Source organism: Microchirus variegatus, assembly GCF_963457635.1.
Source record: "Microchirus variegatus genome assembly, chromosome: 8".
NCBI lineage: Eukaryota > Metazoa > Chordata > Actinopteri > Pleuronectiformes > Soleidae > Microchirus > Microchirus variegatus.
Genome location: NC_139809.1, coordinates 16,940,138 through 16,961,927, shown reverse-complemented (window position 1 = coordinate 16,961,927; position 21,790 = coordinate 16,940,138). Strand labels below are relative to the sequence as shown.

The 21,790-nt window shown below is 42.3% G+C and overlaps 3 protein-coding genes across 3 annotated transcripts in view; 1 reads left to right on the top strand and 2 right to left on the bottom strand.

Annotated features, from left to right (window-relative positions):
• The first annotated feature begins 5,813 nt into the window (after nt 1-5,813).
• On the top strand, nt 5,814-12,451 carry poglut3 (protein O-glucosyltransferase 3). Its single transcript, XM_083893948.1, has 6 exons — nt 5,814-6,086; nt 7,668-7,865; nt 9,581-9,864; nt 10,712-10,916; nt 11,743-11,939; nt 12,028-12,451. The coding sequence occupies exons 1-6, from the start codon at nt 5,846-5,848 to the stop codon at nt 12,448-12,450; spliced, it is 1,548 nt and encodes a 515-aa protein (XP_083750074.1). The 5' UTR covers nt 5,814-5,845; the 3' UTR covers nt 12,451.
• Nucleotides 12,452-13,778: 1,327 nt separating this feature from the next.
• Nucleotides 13,779-15,706, bottom strand: rep15 (RAB15 effector protein; the record flags this gene model as incomplete). The annotated part of the gene is made up of 2 exons (XM_083894234.1): nt 13,779-14,324; nt 15,419-15,706. The coding sequence occupies 2 exons, from the start codon at nt 15,704-15,706 to the stop codon at nt 13,779-13,781; spliced, it is 834 nt and encodes a 277-aa protein (XP_083750360.1).
• Nucleotides 15,707-15,733: 27 nt separating this feature from the next.
• Nucleotides 15,734-21,790, bottom strand: part of ppfibp2b (PPFIA binding protein 2b) — a gene marked incomplete at both ends in the record, with an annotated part of 61,709 nt that continues 55,652 nt past the window's right edge. Inside the window, 4 exons of the mRNA XM_083894233.1 lie at nt 15,734-15,757; nt 16,029-16,094; nt 17,703-17,768; nt 21,065-21,268. Coding sequence (XP_083750359.1) covers nt 15,734-15,757; nt 16,029-16,094; nt 17,703-17,768; nt 21,065-21,268 — 360 coding nt within the window. The remainder of the gene's footprint in view (nt 15,758-16,028; nt 16,095-17,702; nt 17,769-21,064; nt 21,269-21,790) is intronic.

Below are 21,790 nucleotides of genomic sequence, written 5' to 3'. Positions count from 1 at the left end.
TGTGGAGTTTGTGGCACTTTGTAAAGCACTCACTATGCTGCACCAAAGTTCAAAGGAAAACAATTAAATTTTGAGTGTAAGCGGTTTCTAAATTTGACTTTCCAGTCAGTAGAGGCTTTTTAAAACTGCTTTTGGTGTCCGTCACTGAGCACGTCTGTCTCCAGCTGTATGTAACATGTCTAATAATAAGTAGATCATGCATTCACGCTTAAAAAAAAAAAACCTGAATCACCCCTTTAAGTTATGTTTGTCCTTTCTCAGGAAATCAGTCACGACACAAAGAAACTGCGGTTTGGCCTTCCATCTGAAGCTCATGTCCTTGGACTTCCAGTCGGTACTGAAACTCTTCTCTTTGCTCTTCATTTTCTGTCTTATGAGTTTATATGAATGTAAATGACATTACTTGTAAACTGTAAACTCTCCTGCACCAAAGTCCATGTAGAAAATCTGAGATTTTAGCGCTCTGTGAAACAGGAGCAGCTGGTCGACTACTGCCCCCTTTGGTCATTTTGTGTCACTGAGATAAATCCGAACGAAGAATTTCAAACGCCGAACTCACAACATAACACGTTTGGATTCACTGATGGAGACAGAAGTGGATTGACTACTTCCTCTTGCCGTGATGTAAAACCGCGGTCTTTGGTATTTTGTTTTTGAGTTCCCAAACATACTTTTAAGGTATGGTAGACTTAAACTAGCATAGACTTGAAGTCCTTTAATTGCCTTCTCTCAGCCGTGTTTTCAGAGAGACAGCGCCTCCTTGTGTCAGGCTAATTGCTAATTGCCACAAAAATAAATTCAAAAGTGACCAGTCCCGTTCATATTGTCCCCCACAGGTCAGCATGTGTACTTATCAACCAAGGTGAATGGCAGCCTGGTGGTCAGAGCCTACACTCCAGTCTCCAGTGATGAGGACCAAGGATACGTTGACCTCGTGGTGAAGGTAAATAACGTGGACCAGCTGGATGTTGTTTCACCTCCTAATGGCAGTTTGGAGGATTTAAAATAAAATTATGTTATATAATTTGTAGTAAAAGCAGAAAAAAAATGCGAGCAGAGTTGCGCGGGACCTCGCATCCGCCGGCGCCACCGCTAGGCCGATTAATAAGCAGGACGGCCAGGAAACCGTGCACTTCGATACAGGATGTGTGGTGGTTTTCTCAAAACTGTGGGAGGGGTTACGCGCCAAAGTTTTGTTTTGAAGAATGACAATACAACACAGAGAGAGAAGTTTCATGCCGGTCAATCGGTCAATGTATGGCAAAGTTGTATCGCGTTTCGTGTTTCGCGGCGAGCCATCGAAATTTGCCAAAGTTCTGATGGCTGCCGTGGCCACGACCTTTCTGAATCTGCACAACATTCTGATTACATTTGATCTTGGAAGGGTCGAGTACAATTTGTAGCATTTTTCATCTTCCTAGGATAAATGGCCTCAGACTAGCAAGCTCAGTTAGGAAACTTGCAAAACTACAAGAAATACGCCAAATCCAAGATGGCGGACTTCCTGTTGATTTGAGGTCATGGTGTCAAGAGGATTTTTTGTTCGTCTCGGGCCGGGCAATATACCCACCGAATTTCAAGAAATTTGGCACAACTAAATTTCTGCCCTCTCCATAGGGGCCTGACCTGTGGGGGCGCTACCGAGCCATTTTGCATTGGTTTTTCACAAGTTCATTATTTTATTGAATTTTCGCCAGTTCTGATGTGCGTGCCAATTTACGTCCGTTTTCAACGCACTACTGGATGTCGAGGTTTCGACAGGAAGTGAAGGCCAAATGGACCAAATTGGGTTTCCAGTACGGATCGGGTAGTGACGGCCTTCAAAGTCTCTTGAAAGGCCCTTAATTCCAATTTTCTTCTCAGGTTTACTTCAAGAACTGTCATCCGTCCTTCCCAGAGGGAGGGAAAATGTCTCAGCACCTGAACAACATGGCTATCGGAGACGCCATCGACTTCAGAGGACCCAGTGGACTGCTGGTCTATAACGGAAAAGGTCAGTCAATGGCCGTTTCTCAATACCCAAGTATGCCAGTAAGTACTTGCTTACTTGGAAAGTACATACTTGAAAAGTATGACTGAAGTACATACTTGCCAAGTACGGAAGTACACAAGTACGATTCTTCAATTGGAACAGCAGTGTACTTCCTTGTTCTACTGTTTGAATGGCAGGTGGCGCCATTCATTTTTCACATTTTAAATATTTTATACACTATAAAATAATGTCCATTATATGTAAATACATATACAATGTATTTACATATAGTGCGACTTTAATATAAATCTAAAATTCAAAGTTACAATAAGTTAAATATTAATATTATACAAAAGTTCACACTGTCAGGTCAAAACGTTTGCATTCAAAACAAAACAACATGTCAACAACAAATCTATCGATCACACCAAGTATGTAATGATGGAGCCGTCTGAACCAGCGGATCATTTCATCAGGACAGGCTGAGGTAATGCTGCTCTGTGCCGGGCACTGATGCATACTTGGTAAAATGGGCGGAGCGAGAACACTTCCGGGTATGAGAACCGTACTAGCTGCCCGCGTTCTTGAGAAATGGAACAGAACTTGGACTGAGGCTGATGACGTTTTCACAAGTACGGAAGTACGCAAGTACACACAAGTATGGATATTGAGAAACGGCCAATCAGTTGTATTCAGTGCATTCATATTTGCAGTCCTTGTAGTCGCCAGCAGATGTTGCTGTGGCACTGTGTCATCCTGAGCTTCCTTGGTAGCTCTTATACTGTATTATGTTGACACTTCCTTCCTTCTGCTCAGGTCAGTTTTCCATCAGACCAGACAAAAAGTCAGAGGCCAAACTTCGGAAGTTCAAGCACGTTGGAATGATCGCAGGAGGAACAGGTTCGTTTACATTTCTTTGCACATATGGAGGACCAAACCTTCCAAAACGACAAATACATTTAAAAAAAATCATGAATTTAAATGTATTTTTGTATGTAGATTGTAGAGATGTGAATCTTTGGGTGGCTCACAATTCGATTCAAAATCGATTATTGATTCAACATTTTTTAAATTAAGGCAAATTATGGCATCAGAGGCGATTCTAGAGTCTGTAGGGGCCCTAAGCAAAAATTCCCAGGGGGCCCTTCCAACCAGTGTTCATCACCATTATGTGATTATGATTGTATGATGTGTTTGCTGTTTTATTTCCCACTGTTAAGACAGCCTTTTCTGACTGTTAAGTGTAACCCACTCACTCTCGCACACCAAAGCCCATTGAGAAAATCTGTGATTTTACATCACAGCACACAGGAGGTGTTGATCCACTGCTAAGTTCAAATGTATTTTTGGTGCAACTCCTGTGTTTTAAATCCTTTCAGTGGATTTACCTCGGTGACATAAACTTACCAAAGGTAGTAGCAGAAGACCAGCAGCAACTGTGTCCCCATGCACTTAAAACGCTGATTTTCTCTATGGACTTTGGTGTGTGAGAGTGAGCGGTTTACAAACATCAGTTAAGAAAACGCTGTTCAATGATATAACAGATGTTATCGTCACTCTTCTTCCATCACAGGTATCACTCCTATGCTGCAGTTGATTCGTAGGATCACAGCCGACCCCACAGACGACACCAGCTGCTCCCTCATATTCGCCAACCAGGTCAGATCAGTGCAGTTTGTTGCTCTGGGAAACCTCAGTGTTGCTGTGAAGAGAAATTATCAATTTGCCCTTGAATGATAATCTCTCTTTCACTCTCTGTTGCTCAGACTGAGAAGGACATCCTCCTGAGGGAGGAGCTGGAGGAGGTGAAGAAGAATCATCCTGACAAAGTCAAGCTCTGGTTCACGCTGGACAAACCTCCACAAGGTCAAGGACTTTTTGTCTTCATTTGTCCAATTCCTATTTTAAATAATAACCCATCCATCATCAAAACTTGAACAATCTCCTGAAACGTTGTACTTTGAGTCATGTAGGCCACATTACCACTCATAATGTGGGAAAATATTCACATGTTAATATACAAATACTGTATGTATAAATATACGGACGCATGTGGGTATTAGTGCCAGGCTGCAGGAAGCTGCAGGGAGCTTAAGCCGTCATCTGGTTTCAAACAAAGAAGAAAATCCTCACAGGCTGAGGAGGGAGATACTGTAGCTGCAGCTGGGAGTTTAAGTAAAAGAAGCAAAACACTCGTGCCTTTATTTGCATAATCCTGAAAGTGAGCAGAAATGAACCTTGTTACATATTTTTATATATATAAATTTACATATTTATATTCTTCATCGGAATATATATTCCACCTTTTGTTACCTGAACACTCCTGGTGCAGTGTTCAGTCTTATTCTGTTTTACTTGTATGTCGCCTCGATAGTTTTGCTTATTTTAGCTCGGGTCAATCTTCATGCTAGCTTACCTCAACTGTGGCTAACTTTAGCTTCAGTCTTTTGACTTGTGTGTTTTATTAACAAATAGTTAGTTCACAGTCCATCCATATGCTAGCTTATTTGTCTGGCAAGAGTTTGGCTAACTTTAGCTCCAGTCTGTTGACTTTTGTGTTATAACAAATAGTTGGTTCACAGTCCATCCATATGCTAGCTTATATCTCTGGCAAGAGTTTGGCTAACTTTAGCTCCAGTCTTTTGAGTTTTATTTACAAATAGTTGGTTCACATTCCATCCAGGTGCTAGCTTATTTCTCTGGCAAGAGTTTGGCTAACTTTAGCTAGTCTTTTGAGTTTTATTAGCAAATAGTTAGTTCACATTCCAGCCAGGTGCTAGCTTATCTCTCTGGCAAGAGTTTGGCTAACTTTCGCTCCAGTCTCAACAAAGCAGGGGTTGGTATGTCTATTTTCATGCTAGCACACGTCATGTGTGGTAGTTTGACAATGGTTCATTTAATTTTGACATTTGTGTTTCATTAAAAGAGCAGGGGTTGGTTCACATCATCATGCTAGCTTACCGCAGAGACGATAGTCTGTCTCCTCTCACTATTATAGTCTGGATTTTTCTGATTCAAAAATTTGCCTTTTTTTTCCTCAGACTGGAGCTACAGCTCAGGGTTTGTCAACTACGACATGATCAAGGACCACCTCCCTGCTCCGTCTGCAGATGTCCTCATTGTCCTGTGTGGTCCTCCACCAATGATACAGTACGCCTGTCTCCCAAATCTGGACAAGCTGGGACACAAAACAGAAAACATCTTTTCTTACTGATGAGCTGCTCTGGTCACTTCAGTGAACACAGCTGATTTTATACAAAGTGGTGCGTGCTGGTTATTGCCGTGTTTGTCTTTTTTTGCTGTCAAACTGGGGATTTAGGCCTAAATAAAATGATTTTTAAAAAATAAAAATGTAAAAACAACAGATTGTTGCTGATTTCTCCTCCTCCAACAACAGTAATAACAATATTAGATTTTGCATTTATGTGTAATATGAATGTTAAATGTAAATTTCCTGGGTAAAACTCAATATTTAGCTAATATGCAAATACACACTGGCGATAACCGGAAGTACCAAAATAAAAAAAACTTTTGACGTTTTAAGTAACAAATTAAAACCAAGTTATCGGGGGGAATTCACACAAAACACCGGTATATTTACATTTAACATTTAGGTGTAACATTTGATATTTAGATTTAGACTATTATATATATCAATGTGGGAAAAATGTTGGCGTTGATGTGGTTTTCAGTCGTGTGTCGTGCTGCGTTCATGGTCCGCAATCGAAATTTCCGACCTCCCGTGAAAGCGTCGCTGAACAAGTGGGCGTGTCCTCCATGCACACCAACATGTCGTCGTAGGACTTTCTCATCCAAACTTTACGGGAAAGATTGGACGTAAACTACGGTTGTTGTTTTTGAGGAGGAAGGAACATGGTGTTCCGGAGCGGCGTGGACTCACGCAGACCCGGGAAGAACAGTGTGCTTCGCGGGCTGGTGCTTTCACTCGTGTGTACGAGCTTAATCAACCTGGCGCTTTGTGAACGTGAAGGAATCGCCCCGGAGAGATGCCTCATCTGGGGTCCAGGTCTGAACCCGGACACGGTGGTGCCGGTCCGCTTCTTCACCATCCAGGCGGTCGGCTCCCAGGGAGGAAATCTCACCTCGTCGCCGGGTAATTAATACACTCGTTTGCGTAACAATTGAGAGGGATAACTGTGCTACCCATGAGTATGTTTATATAAGTTTGTAATAGCTTTAAAACCCAAACAGGTTCGGTTTTCCTAGCTTGTTTTAAATAAGGGTCTTGCCTTATTGAAGCCGCCATGTTGTTTCTACGGTAGCCGGGACTGTCATAGCAGTTAGCCCATGTTTTTGTGTCTTACAGCGAAAGTTTTAAAAACTCAAAAATGGGCTCCAATCAAATTGAACCCTTTACCAGGCAAATGACTATATTTGGTAGCTTTTAATATATGGTCCAAAATAGTTCCGAAGCAGTTCCAAAAGGCATTAATTGTTCATAAAATGTCAGAAAATGTCGATCACTGTTTTCCCAAAAACCTCAAAATGAGGTTCTCAAATGTCTTGTTTTCGTCCACAAAATTTCCACACTTAAGAAGCCAAACAATCACAGCACTTGTTTTAACTCTTCAAAAATAGCGAATAATGAACTTAAGTTATTAAAGGTGCATTATGTAATAAATCTAAAGCAACTGACCATAAAATCCTCCTAATATGTCACAGAGACTCAGAAATAATGTTCATATAACAAACTGAACTCACCAACAACAACAGCACAGACAAAGTATTTGCATTAAAATAATCTTTTGAAGACTGCAAATTATGTTTATGTTTTGAAATCATGTTTTGGCATGTGGCGCCACCTACCACCATCTACCAATCATTGCAGTCAGTAGAGTCTCAGATCCCTAGCAACCACGGGTTGCCAGTTACGTCAGAAAATGAACCTAAGAGACGGTATTTTGAATTTGAATGTAGTAACTGTTTTTGGCCACATTCTTACATATGGTACCTTTAAGTAACTGAGTAGTTGTTTCAGCCCAAAAACTTGAAAAAAGAAAGTCAAACTTTTGTCATGTGAAGGCCACCATAGTTCCTCTACACTTGAAAAAAAAAACAAATGTATGTTGCAATTTGCAGTCTCATTGTCAAATGTTTAGAAACATAACCTGTTTCTAAATGCTTTAGGATGGGGGAGGACCACAGACCTGGCAACCCCAGTTGATGTTGTGTAGACTTTATCAGATTTTTGCTATTTGAAAATTGCCGCTCACCTAGGGCTGGGCGATATGGCCTCAAATCAATATCACGATATATTGAGCAGCTCACCTCGATAAGGATAAATTAACGATAAGTTTGAAGTTGCTAATTGACGTCATTGCCTAATTTGCATAATTGACCATTTGCCTGATGAAGTGTCCGAGTGTCTTAAAGATACATGAACATACAGGTAGGCTGCCTACCTACACACACATCCAAAAACAACTTTTATTTTGTTTTCCTTTTTTCTTTTTTTTAATTATCGAATGTATCGATAAAGGCAAAATGACGTCAATTATCGCCATAAATTTCGATAACGATACATTTTTCATATATCGCCCAGCCCTACGCTCACCACATTCCGGTTTTGATTAAAATCTCGATTAATTGTTCAGGACCAAACCTGAACGTCGCAATCTGAATAAAGTTTAATTACGACTGTGAACGTTGTCACTAAAACACTTTTTTTCATCAGGTAAAGAAACATTCAAAGTCAAGATCAGCTCCCTGGACAAGAAGGAGCACATCCGCATCCACGTCCCTCCGCCTCTGGACAGAGGAGACGGCTCCTTCCTGGTGAGGTACCGCCTCTACGGCACGGCGCTCAAGGGTCTGAAGGTGGAGGTCCTCCACCAGGATGCTGCTGTGGCCAGGTCTCCTTACGTCTTACCAGGTTTGTGTTATTATGGCACACTTTAAAGCTCATGTCAGCTCAGGTTGATTTTAAATGGCAACAAGGAAGAAGTCCTTATCCTTACGTGAACTCTTTGGGCGGCAGCCATTTTGATATGTTTTGGCAGGAGGTCAAAAGCCACAATTTGATTATTTAAATCCTGCGATTTTCCTACAACGAAATGGCTGCTGTGCAAAGTGACTGTTGGGTCAACACACACACACACACACACACACACACACACACACACACACACACACACACACACACACACACACACACACACACACACACACACACACACACACACACACACACACACACACACACACACACACAGTCGACTGAATGACCAAATATATGCAAAGTGAGTGCTGTTCTTTCAGCAGAGCCTCGGTCAGCCTGTTGGGATTGTGTTTACACAAATTTCAGCTTTTTAAAATGGATTTTAATATTATTATTATTTATTATTATCTATCTATTTATTTTAGGAATTTCAGCTACTTTCAGGGTTTCCACAGGTCCTTGAAATCCTTAAAAAGTTTCTGAATTGTTAATTTTTTTCCCAAGGCCCTTGAAAGTTTTTGAAAATCGCCCTTAATAATAAACTTGGGTCAATTAAAGTGCTTGAATTATTTTGTGCAGGAAAGAAGTACTGCCGCTTTTCCACAATACAGTTCTGATCGTTTTAGCTGTGTCAGTACATTCTGTCCTTGAATTTCAGGGAATTGGACCTGGAAAGTCATTAAAAAGTCCTCGATTTTTATATCAGCCAACCCTGTATTTACCTAATAAAATCTTACCCAGTGCAAGGATCTTGTATATGAATATTTATCCACTGTATTGCTCCTGCACCGAAGTGAAACTTGTCATTTTGATCCTCTGAGAACACAGGAAGCGTTGTTCGACCACTGCCTTGTTTCACATGCTCGTGTCACTGTGGTGAATCTAAACAAAGAACGCCAAACACCACCACGGTCAGAAAAAAACAACGTATTTCAACTTATTGACGGAGGCAGCAGTGGATCATTAACGCCTGTGTGCTGCGATGTAAAATCGCTCATTTAATCTGTGGACTTTGTTGTTTCAAACTCACCCAAAGTGGCAACACATCCTTAAAATGCAGTTTTTTGTGAACATGCAGGCTCCCCCTTTATTGCACTTCAGAATAAATCACTAGGACTGTGTGTTGATGAGCATTTTCAAGTCATAATGTGTCATATTACAATGGAATCAGAAATATTCTGCATATGTAAGATTGTGGCTGAAAACAGATACTACATTCAAATTCAAAATACTGAGGTCTTTTTGTTTTAGTTTTCTGACGTAACTGGCAACCCGTAGTTGCTCAGCTGCTGAGACTCTACTGACTGCAATGATTGGTAGACGGCGGTAGGTGGCGCCGCATGCCAAAACATGATTTGCAGTCTGCAAAATATTTTTTTAATATAAATATTTTGGCTGTACTGTTGTTGTTGGTGAGTTCAGTTTGTTATATGAACATTATTCCTGAGTCTCTGTGACATATTACGAGGATTTTTATGGCCATTTGCTTTAGGTTTATTACATAATGCACCTTTAATTGATTTTAATTAGAGGCTAAAATCAGTTTGAACCTGAACAATCCCATAAATATTGCCTTATCTTTAAAATGTGAGTGTCGTGGGAGAATCTGTGTCATTTAACCCGTGGTTCTGATTGTTCTTGCTGTTCAGGTCCGGTCTACCACGAGTACTGCTACTGTCCGGAACCCGACGCCTCCCTGTGGCAGAGCACCATGCAGTGTCCTGCCGAGGAGCCTCAGGTCCTGGCCGACTTCAAAGCCTTTCCCACCGTGGACCTGCAGCGCCTCAGACAGGAAGTGCCTCACAGGTTCTCAAACCGCGGAGGACTCGTTCACTACACCATCATCGACAACCAGCTGTATCGACGCACTCTGGGGAAGTACACCGACTTCAAGATGTTCTCAGACGAGATGCTGCACTCGCTAATGAGAAAGGTGAGTGAGTGTTTATTTGAATTTCTGCACATGAAATGATGCGACGGCTAATGGCCACATTATACTTCTCCAGCTGCGCAACCACGGAGACCCCTCGGGCCTTCATAGTTCTCCGTCGTGGTGCTGGATAGGGGTCGCTACGCAAGGTTGTTGTGCTTTTGGCTACAGTGAGCAATGGCGTCCGAGAGAGAAAGACATTGAATAACATTGAAACAGTGGCCGTTTCTCACCTGAAATTAAAGGCGCCATATGTAAAAATGTGACCAAAAACAGTTACTACATTCCAATTCAAAATTCCGAGGTCTTTTTGGTTTCGTTTTCTGACATAACCGGCAACCCGTGGTTGCTCAGCAGCTGAGACTCTACTGACTGCAATGATTGGTAGACGGCGGTAGGTGGCGCCACATGCCAAAACATGATTTCAAAACATAAACATGATTTGCAGTCTGCAAAATATTTTTTTTAATGCATTTTGTCTGTACTGTTGTTGTTGGTGAGTTCAGTTTGTTATATGAACATTATTCCTGAGTCTCTGTGACATATTAGGAGGATTTTATGGCCAGTTGATTTAGATTTATTACATAATGCATCTTTAAGATATGACGTATTTATAGTCGGCGGTGATCGGCTCAGAGTGGCCGGCACAGAGCAGCGTTAGCTCGGCCTGTCCTGAAGACCAATCGCAGCCCTTGCCGTCTCCGTTGTCCCTTGACGGACACTTAAAAAACAACGTAGAGGCTCTCCGACGACATTGAGGGGTCTCTGTAACCTACGTAGAGCATTTAACGCAGGAGTATACTGAGTGGCCTTAAGGCTAATTTCGTTGGACCTTCCTGTCACCCTGTAGGTGAAGGTGCCCGATGTGGAGTTCTTCATCAACGTCGGGGACTGGCCGCTCGAGACGAGCAGGACGGACCCTTTCCCGGTCTTCTCGTGGTGCGGCTCCACAGACACTCGGGACATCGTGCTTCCCACCTACGAGGTCACGCACTCCACCCTGGAGACCATGAGAGGCGTCACCAATGACCTGCTGTCTATCCAGGGGAACACAGGTACAACACACACATACACACACACACACACACACACACACACACACACACACACACACACACACACACACAGTCTTTCTGTAACTGGATTTTAGGTTTGTTGTAAACCCAGAATGTTGGAAGTTCTGGTAAATTAAATTGCCAAGTTTTGACGTCATAGAACCACCCACTCGCTCTCTCCTGCACCAAACACCATTGAGAAAAACGATGTACTGCTGATTTACTGCAGTGACACAAAGCTACCACACGAGGCAGTAGAGCAGCAGCTCCTGTGTACTCAGGGGCTTAAAAACACAGATTTTCTCTATGGACTTTGGTGTGGGAGAGCGTGCGGCTTTATAAACCTCTGTTTCCAGTGGAAGATAAAGCGGCAAATATACTCTTAAGTTTTTTATCGATTTGAGCAGGTGTTTTATTTTGTTAAGTGGCAAAAATCAAAGGTGCTTTCGTGTCTGTGTCTGGTTCTTTAAACTTAAAGCTTTGTTTGTGTGAAGCCAAATCTATTCTTCTAAACTATTCATGCAGCTTTTTAACTGGGTACATTGGTGTGAAATGTTCACAGTCAGATATGTACTGACTTAACCGCACCTATATTTGCAGTTTTTACTTCATTAGAATCAAACTAAGCAACCACCCTAACCTGAGGCATCATGTGTCCTCATGGTTGAAACCCTATTTTCCTAGTTAATGTAAAGTTACAAAAAAATAAAAATAAAAAATAAACCCAAAACAAGTCAAGCACCTTTTTTAAGGCCTACCTTCCTCTTTGAGGTCTTTGATCCCCGTCGTCACGTTCACCGGTAATGGTCCGATCACCTTCCTTCAGGGCCTCCGTGGGCGAACAAAACAGCGCGGGCGTTTTTCCGTGGCCGGGACAGTCGAGAGGAGCGTCTGCAGCTCGTCTCTATGTCCAAGAAAAACCCCGAGTTGCTGGACGCGGGCATCACGGGCTGGTTCTTTTTCAGGGACAGGGAGAAAGACGTCGGCAAATCGCCGCTTATTGGATTCTTCGACTTCTTTAAGGTGAGGAGACGTCATCGTGGATACCGTCTTTCAATGGATAAAAACGTGGAGTGATATTGCGATAAACACCTTTTTTTTCTCATTGTAGTACAAGTACCAGGTGAACGTGGACGGAACCGTGGCGGCGTACCGCTTCCCGTACCTGATGCTCGGGAACAGCCTGGTCCTGAAGCAGGACTCGCAGTACTACGAATATTTCTACAGCCAATTAAAGGCGGGCACTCACTACGTCCCCTTGAAGAGGAACCTGTCAGACCTTTTGGAGAAAGTCCAGTGGGCCAAGGAGAACGACGGCGAGGCGCAGGAGATGGCTCGCGCGGGTCAGGCGGCGGCCAGAGAGCTGCTGCAGCCCAGCAGACTCTACTGCTACTACTACAAAGTACTGCACATGTACTCGGAGAGACAGAGCGGTCGGCCGTTACAGCACGCAGACATGGAGCTGGTGCCGCAGCCGGACGACCACGCCGCCGCCTGCACGTGTGGACGCCGAGGTCTGAAAGATGAACTATGAGCCGTCTTTAGTCATCGTCTCTCTCCGAATCGTGTCTGTGGTACAAGAAAGTGAGCACGTCTACAGTGAAACATTCCCGTTTAGAAAATGGTGCTTTTATTTTGGAAAGCAAAGGAATTCGTAGGACAGTGTTTAAAGAAGAAATTACAACAAAAAATAATAATATAGTTTTGTACCTTTTTTTTGTAAAGCTTTGGTTTGTCATGTGTAGAGATCATAACTGTTTTATATTTGTATTCCTAATCGTCCTTAAATAAACTTCTCTTTAAATCATTTTAATACTATATTTAAATTACTGAGCTGTTTTATGACATGGCTGCCAGTGAGGACGTGTGTATATATATATATATATATATATATATGTGTGTGTATCTGTATATGTGTATATAAATACACACACACACGTGTAAATATACATATATACGACTGTAAAATGTAATGTTTTCCTGGATTTTTGGGTTCTTATGACAGAGAAATCAATGGTCAATCAAAACTGAATAAAACTTAGTACGTCATACAATCACCACTTAAAAAACCCCTGAGCAACCACTTTGTTGCAAACATTTGTTTAACTTAATGACACTTGACAAATGTTGACTTTCACTTCTAGGAAGACAAATATTAGACAATAAGTAACCTTTTATTGTTTGTAGTTAATATATATATATATATATATATAGTTAATATATATATATTAACACATTTCTGTGTGAAATGAAATGACATGAAAGTTTGTCCCCTTCTTAAACATTTTTTTTCTTTGCTATTGCACATAAAAGTTAGTCCTTACAGATACCACAGCCTTCATTTGAAGAAAAAAACCCTGAAAAACACCCCTCTTATTATGCCTAAAAATGCTTAAAACTATCAGTGGAATAATTAAGGCCTTTAAATGGGAAACGTTTCAGCTTCAAATTTCTTTGCTTAACATCAGTGAAACAGGATATGGAGAAAAACATGCTTCTGTGTTTTCTGCACGGCATCAAATGGGTAAAAATATATAAATAACGATATAAATTAGTGGTGTGGACACTGATATTTCACACAAGGCCCTGATGTTAGTGTTTATACATGACTAATTTGTTTGTTTTTACTCTGTTTGTTAGGCTGTCCTGTTTTGCCACTATGCTAATAATGCTAACAGGTATATGCATATTCAGCAAAAAGCCCAGCTGAGTAGGTAGCTCGCTAGTTAATGAGCAAACGCTTGTCGTTATTGTCGATATATACGATTTAACAGACGGACGTTGTTTTCATTAATAGAATTCTGAGCGTCGTGTACAAGGCTTTGGTCTTGTTTGGTGGTTTTGGATTCGAGTCCCTTTGATTTAGCTAAATTTAATCATGAGGGTGAGAGGATCCTCCTCTTTCTTGGTGACAATAGACTGCATCATTCCTGGAGGTGTGTGGAGATACCGTGAACCTTTGAAGAAATTCTCGATAAATGGTCTGTCAATCTTGGCGCACTTCCCGATTGCCGCCTCAAAGTTGTTGCTGAGGACGCCGTAGATGTTTGCCCTGTCATTCTTCTTGCCGAAGAACAAGAAGAGGGCGTAGCAGTCCTTGCCGACGGAGGTGCAGAAGTCCACTAACTTCTCGTGCATATTCTTGTTGCTGGACTCTTTCTGGGCCATCTGGAGCGACTCGCTTAAGACCTCTGGGGGGACGTCGTTTTCCTCTGGGTCCTCTTTATCCGGCAGGTGCAGGACCTGCACGGCGATCTGGATCCGAGGGTTCTTGGTGGGCTTCTCCAGTAAGGCCCAGACCCAGTCAGCCCCGAGGAGGATGCGCTGCTGGGGAGTCATGGCTGTGCAGTTGAAGGTGTCCGTCATGTTGAGGCAAACGCTCTGGGATATGTAGGTCATCAAGAAGACCTGGGGCAAGAGACATCAGACAACAGGTTGATTATAGTTCAGGTAGATGAGATTAGTCATTCCCAAATACTGGCTTGGACATTTCTGAATATTTACTTACTAGTAAAACGGCAACCCTACCGGTTCCTCATCCAAACAATGTCAAAAAGTTTGGCACAGCACTCGCTGGTGCCCTGAGTGTGAGTCACCTACCAATTTAGAAACTAACGTTGATCTGACAACGTCATCTGAGAGGGCGGTTTCTTTTTTTTTTTTTGATATTTTTTTTTTGGGCATTTTTGCCTTTTAATGATAGCATAGTATAGAGTGACAGGAAACGGGAGGCAGAGAGATGGGGGGAATGACACGCAGGAAAGACCACTTGGTGCGGGACTCGAACCAGGGTCGCCTGCAGCGAGGACTCAGCCCCAGCATATGGGGCAGGCGCTCCACCAACCGAGCCACCGCTGCCCCAAGAGAGGGCGGTTTCTAATCCAGCCTGAGGATAGATTGTGTTCATGTGTGTCCTCAAACCACCTCTGAATGTGGTTTCTGTGATCTCAGGACACATTGGGGGTGTTCAGACGTGAGCTAAGCGTGATCTGAACACAATCGGATCACTGTGGACGGAACTTTTATACCAGGTCTGAACGGGGTTTTCTAAGGTTCTTAATGTCCCTCGGTGAGACAAACTTCTTTTCTGAGTCAGTAGTAGCCTGACTAATGCCAGACTGCATCTTAATCTCATTTGAGATTGAATACAAGTTTGGAAAGGGTGTAGTCACCTCCCGCTTCCTCAAGGTGTGACCAAAAGGCCTCCATAAGAAATTGAATAGACCTACAACCAGCCAGGACCAATGATCGGGATTATGTATGCAGAGCAAAGGAAAACGTATTCTTGGGGCGATGGCGCCTAACGACATTTGCTCAGGGGAACTCTGTAGAGCAGCTGCTCTTGGGTGGCCGTCATGTTGGACGTATACAAAAACTACTAGACGTCGCTTCTTTGTCATCGCATCAAGACTTCCTTGAGCGTGTCTGGAGATCAGGACCTTAAACACCCACCACCACCACCACCACCACCTTCATCATCATCATCATCAGAGTAACATTACCTGAGTGAGCACCTCAGGGCTCGGGCGGAACTTGTCCTCTGGGTCTTTGAAGAGCATGTACTCCTGGACTTTGGATGAGGCGGCAGAGACGCAGTCGTTGAACAGTGGTATGAAATCGTTGGGCTTGGCGACGGGGAGTCTCCTCAGTGTGGCGAAGATGCTCGGCGGTCGCGGTGGGATGGGCGAGTTTTCGTCTGAGGCGGTTCTCTTGTAGGTGTTCTTGAACGCGGGGAAGGGGTTTGAGTTCTGAAAGGGTTTCGACGCGGGTTTGCCGATGTTCTGGCCCATGGTGGACTGACGGTGGAGGGCAGGAGATCAGAGGGTGGTTTCCCTGATACACTACAAACAGATTTTGCACAGTGAGACGTTATCAGAAGTGAACATATGGTTGGTAAAACAAGAGATTACTGTTAGCTGCGTAGAAAACAGTGTTGTCCTACCATATGGTACCAATGTTTCTCTTATTTACCAGCAAATAAATGACTGGTTGTCAGCGTTGCACAAGAAATCTTCAATCCACTGATGCATGCATACAGAAATATGGTGCAATGAAATGGAATGATGGTAATATAATTTGTAACCGAGCTCAAAATTGAGCAGAGCTACTCACCAGGATGGGTCTGGAAGTTTCTGCAGTTCCACGTCCACGGCCTGCCCGCTGCTCCTGACCCCTGTCCTGCTGAGATAGACACACGGTCTTTGGTGTCCTGATGTCTGGAGAACCTTCAGCCGAATGGAGAAGGATCGGTTTTCTCTCCCGGGTGTCAAAGGGAGGAGGAGGAGGGGGGGTACTGTGTTAGTGCGAGGTGTGGTGTTTGGAACCTGTGAAATTTTATTTAAGTCAACAGAAGACTCATCTTACCTGTTCACTGTCAGCAGCGGTTCGAGGACCAGGGTTGGCCCTGAAGGGTTTGGTGGGTAAACAAAGTGCTTAGCTCAAAGTGGCTTTGTGTCATTTCAGGGAGAAACGACAAAATGTGGGAATGTAGGCGAGTAAAGGAGGATTTAGGTTTTTGGTACGGTACAACAGGAAAGAACGGCAGCTAGCAGCAAATAGTACAGCAGCCAGCTTGAATACCACAACGGCCGACTGATCACCGTAATTGTTGTATCATGCTCGTAACAAACATAAACCCCCCCCCTGAAGCAATGGGTATCCATTGGCAATGGATTCTACTTCACTAGCTTGAATATCTTGTTTATTATGATCCAATTTTGAAAACGTATTCATTTTTGCGACTGTATCAATCCTGGTGTAAATGTACATCTGAAAGTCGTTCGGCCAAGAAATGTGGGAAAGTGTAAGTGGGAGGGGCTAACGACAATGAGAAATATATTTAATAGGTCATAAAAAAAGAAAAAGTTTCATGTACATGAATGAAAGTTAGGACACGTTAATCGTGTCAGGGCGGTCCAAAGAATAAATTATGTCTTTACCCTAAGTCCAACCGGAGGGCTGCCATCTTGAATAGAACAGCAATTTTTTGGTGATTTTGGCTATTTGTAGTTTTACATGATTTAATAACGAGGAATGTTCATCAGATAGTTTGAAGATATTGGAATATTGCAGGTCGGGAGTAATGTTCACTTTGGCTGTTTCCGTAGTCGTTGAGCACAATTCCTGTTTTAGATTACAGTAGATGACACACAGCAGTGGGCCTGCAGCTTCTGTGTGAATGGTGGTTGAAAAACGTACGTTTCCAATCATAAAAGGCTGCCTCGTGGTGAAATAATCTGTTTTAGAGGCAGCATAATCTGTTTTATGCTGGTTCTTGATGCAAGAGGCCAGCACCAGCTATTGCTGGTGTGCTAAATATTTCACTGACAGCAGTTTTCATCTTCATAGGTGAAAGATTGTAGATGTAGAAATTTGCCTGTAACAGAGCAAGGAGAACCACGGCTGCCTAACAACAGCACGTCATTTAAGCCACAGGAAGTCGGTTTCACACCAGCAGTCACAGCATCACTTTCTAATTTCCATCACAGATCTTTTGCGTTAATGCCCTAATGATGTTTTTCCCCTCAGAGTTTTTTGTTTTCATCCGAGTGACTAAAGCTTCTGTCACGACTGACGACGAGTGTTTAGCTTTGTGGGCGACTCTGCGACAGGAGTCATTAACCAGTGTGTGTGTGTGTGTGTGTGTGTGTGTGTGTGTGTGTGTGTGTGTGTGTGTGTGTGTGTGTGTGTGTGTGTGTGTGTGTGTGTGTGTGTGTGTGTGTGTGTGTGTGTGTGTGTGTGTGTGTGTGTGTGTGTGTGTGTGTGTGTGTGTGTGATGGTGCTTACTGTGAGGTTGTTGATGCTTTCAGAAACAGCTTCTATTTGCAACACGGTGCCCTCTGTGAGCGCCATCTGCAACACACACAGACACACATTACAAATGTACGATTAGAGACACACTCACAGTGATAGTTGAGGTTTTTCTGAGTGTGGTTGTATGAGAAGCTCTTTCTCGTTAAAAGCGTGGCTGGCACCAGGCTCACGTGATCAAGTCTGCACCAGATTAAATTCCACAGTATCTCAGTAATATGTATGCCGTTCATAGAATGAGTCTTTTCTGAGTGGAATTTTCAGTTTGGGCAACTTTAACATTCCTGCACCAAAGTCCATAGAGAAAATCAGCGTTTTTTGTAGCTTGTGGGGACACAGGAGCTGCTGGTCAATTGCTGCCCCGTGTGGACAGTTTGTGCAAAATCCAAACAAAGGATTTCAAACCCCGAAGTCACAAAACAAGACATTTAAATGTAGTGATGGAGGCAGCAGTGGATCAACAACTCCTGTGAGCTGTGATGTTAAAATGACTGGTTTTCTGTATGGGCTTTGGCTTGGAAACATTACAAAGTGACACAAACTTCAGATTCCACTTGGAAAAACTTGTCTAACAGTGAGATAAAGACAGTTCTATTAATACAGTGTAGGTTTTATTAGATGAGTCTTTTGTTAAGAGGCTATAATGACATTTTTTCTAGCTGATTTGTACCTAAAACTCATGTGCCAAGTTAGACAAATAAAATACATATACTTTCATTTAGTAGTTATTGTGGTTAAAGGTGCATTATGTAATAAATCTAAAGCAACTGGCCATAAAATCCTCCTAATATGTCACAGAGACTCAGGAATAATGTTCATATAACAAACTGAACTCACCAACAATAACAGTACAGACAAAATATTTGCATTAAAAAAATATTTTGCAGACTGCAAATCATGTTTGTTTTGAAATCATGTTTTGGCATGTGGCGCCACCTACCACAGTCTATCAATCATTGCAGTCAGTAGAGTCTCAGCCTGCCGAGCAACCACGGGTTGCCAGTTACGTCAGAAAACGAAACCTAAAAGACCTCTGTATTTTTAATTTGGATGTAGTAACTGTTTTTGGCCACATTCTTACATATGGCACCTTTAAATAAAATATACATTATACACACTGTGCAGCTAAAACCAAAGGAAGTTACATAGTACCACTTCCTTTCAAAATAAGAGCCACAGACCTGGGCTTTTGAACTCTTTTAAAATGTTTGCTTAAAACCGTTTGCCTTATTACTCAATAGTAATGTAATAGTAAAATAAAATACACAGTTTTATGAAGTCTTTCTTCCTACAATTTTGCTACTTTTGTAGCGTTGGCGTCAACAGGAAGTAGTTAATAGCTTGCGATCATGATTGTATTGTATGGAGTAATTCATCATATTAGTTGATCCTATAAAAATAAATCTCAATATATTAGTGTTAACAGGAAGTAGTCACACAAATGGGGTAGAGGTGGGAATCAACGGAGATATGGTGACATTGCCAAAAAATTACAGCGTATTTGCATAGTGTTTAATTTATTTTCAGCGATAATAGTCACAGATAGCTGTTGTGAGTGTGAGAACTTTGGCACCATCTAGTGGACCGAATAGGCAGTTGATGGTTTTTGTTAATGTTGATGGTAGTGCACAAAAGATTTAACGTTTGTGTAAAACATCAGTAAAGCAATTGATTGATTGGTTAGTTGATTGGTTGGTTGGTTGGTTGATTGATTGATTGAGTAATTGATTTGTGAAACCAGGAAGAACCCATGAAATGTCTTATAGATATATTGAAACAAACACTTTTACTTTGAAAGGGTAAGTTATATCATCCTGGATTATATTTTGAATTAGCAGTATGATGATATAATGTAAAGTCAAGTGTAATTATTATCCAAACTGTTGAACTTACTGTGGTGATGGTTTGCAGCCATGTGATGATGATGATGATGATGATGGAGGAGGAGGAGGAGGAGGAGGAGGAAGCAGTGGTTAGCAGATTATTTAGTTAGCAGTATAAAAAAATGAATGACGAACACTGAGTTTACACACGTATATTTCTGTTTATTAAATGATTTGGTCATTATTTACACGTATGTACGCTTTCGTTGAGCGGATGAAAGATTTTAATTTGCTATAAAAATACTATTACAGACAAAATAGGAAAATATCAGTACCAAAAAAACAAAATAATAATAATAATCATCATCACCTCAGGTTTTAAAAAACACACATGCTGTCTCCAGATTAAATCTGCAGTAACATATAAATAGATTAAATTATCCCCTCCGTTATGCAAATATTGCACAGGTTAATTTTTCAGCTGTGTGACAAAAACTTGCAGCCTGCTACTTAACTGAGTTTTTTCTGCATGTTTTTTATTAATAATTGAATATTAATTAAAGTACTCAATTTTACCACAGTATAATTGAGTACTTTATACTGTGGTATATGTATTGTTTTATGTGAGAAGAAAAACTTTTATTTTGAAAGTGTGTCAAATGTCATCATGAATATTGTCCTTTTCCACTTTTTTGTTCTTTCATAGTTCAGTTTTGGTCATTGTGTGAGGTATTTGCTAAGAAACGATTTTAGCCACTTAGCTTCGTAAAAAGCTACATCAAATTTAAGTGTACACGCAACTGTACGATAACATCGGCAACTTGTTCTGCGCAGGTTGAAGTTTGTTGTCCTTCACACCAAAGTCCATCGAGAAAATAGGCGATTTAAGTTCTGCTACTCTAACACTAGCGTGTTTGGTACATTTTAGTCACTCAGGTCAATCTGAGCTACGTATTTTGAAGGCTGAAGTTGTAAAAGAAATGCATTTAAATGCTGTGATGGAGCTGGCAGTGACTTGACATGTAGTGTGTGCGTTGGTGTGAAATTGCAGATTTTGTCTTTGACTTTGGTGTGAGGGATCCAAGCTGTATTTCACACAATCCTCACACAACTACATTTTATCAAATAAAGAAACTGTCACTTTATTACTGTACAGCATGTGTGTTACAGAGTCCAGAGCGAGGCGTCCTCGCCTCATGAGTTAGATCATGGCACAGGTTCGAGGCTGAGGTCAGGGGTTAGTGAGACATCAGAGAACGTAAAAAAAAAAGACAAAAATGTTGTGTATGTTAGGTTTTATGGAGTCAGTGACGCTGTCACAGGATAAGGCACAGGGCTCAGAGTGAGGGGTCGGGTGGGCTGAGGTATTATGGGCCGCAAGCGTAAAGGAAGCAGAGAAGTGACTGTAACACTGTTGTCCATGTGTGTGTGTCACAGGTGTCGTCATGGAGACGCCAGGTCTGCTCTGCTGTTGTCGTTGTCGTCGTTGTCATAGTTGTCGTGGTTATGGCCCACCTGCTCCCTGCTCGGGTCTGGCTCTCGGTCCAGGATGGGGCTGAGGCCCCTGAAGGCGGCATAGGGACGCATCTCGGCGCCGTTCACCGCAGCCTGTCCCGCCTGAGGGGACGAGGACGACTCGATGGGACAGATGTAGTCTGTGGACTCGTCCTGACGTCTCCTCCTGAGGTGAGTCAAGGTGGAGAAGCCTAACTTCTTTGGCTGCAGGTGGAATGAGAAGACAAGGAAAAGCAGGGTTTAGCCTTTGTACTTAAGTCAGTGATTGCTCTAGTAATTTTCTGACTTGTCTGTGTAGGTCATTGATGAGTTTATTGGCGATATTGGAAGTTATGCTGTGATAAGTCAGGAAAGAAGTTGTTGTTGTGCCATGAACTATCACCAGGTGTTCCATGTTTCATTGATTGTAAAGGGGTGTGGTCCACACAGGTGCAAGCAATCCAGCCTGGTGCTCCACGGATCTACAAGAAGTGAGGTCTGGGCGATAGCCGAAGACTGACAAAGACATAGGAGTCGACAAAGGAGGCGCCACATTCTTTTTTTGGGGGGTTTTCTTGGAGGAACTCCTGCTTTTGCTACAACTACCTCAAACGATGCCAGGTCTGTTTCTCTGTAGAGCTGTGGAACATACCAAGGTAAGTGCATGCTACTTTCTACTGAGCACATGTCATGTCCTCCCTTTTCTTCTCTTCCTGATGTTCCTCTGACACAGAGAGCTTCTCACTG

Excerpts from the sequence above, each read along its gene's own strand:
- poglut3 (XM_083893948.1), top strand. The coding sequence starts at position 5,846 with ATGGTGTTCCGGAGCGGCGTGGACTCACGCAGACCCGGGAAGAACAGT. Across the intron at positions 7,866-9,580 it reads GTCTCCTTACGTCTTACCAG|GTCCGGTCTACCACGAGTAC; the intron begins GTTTGTGTTATT and ends CTTGCTGTTCAG. Across the intron at positions 9,865-10,711 it reads TGCACTCGCTAATGAGAAAG|GTGAAGGTGCCCGATGTGGA; the intron begins GTGAGTGAGTGT and ends GTCACCCTGTAG.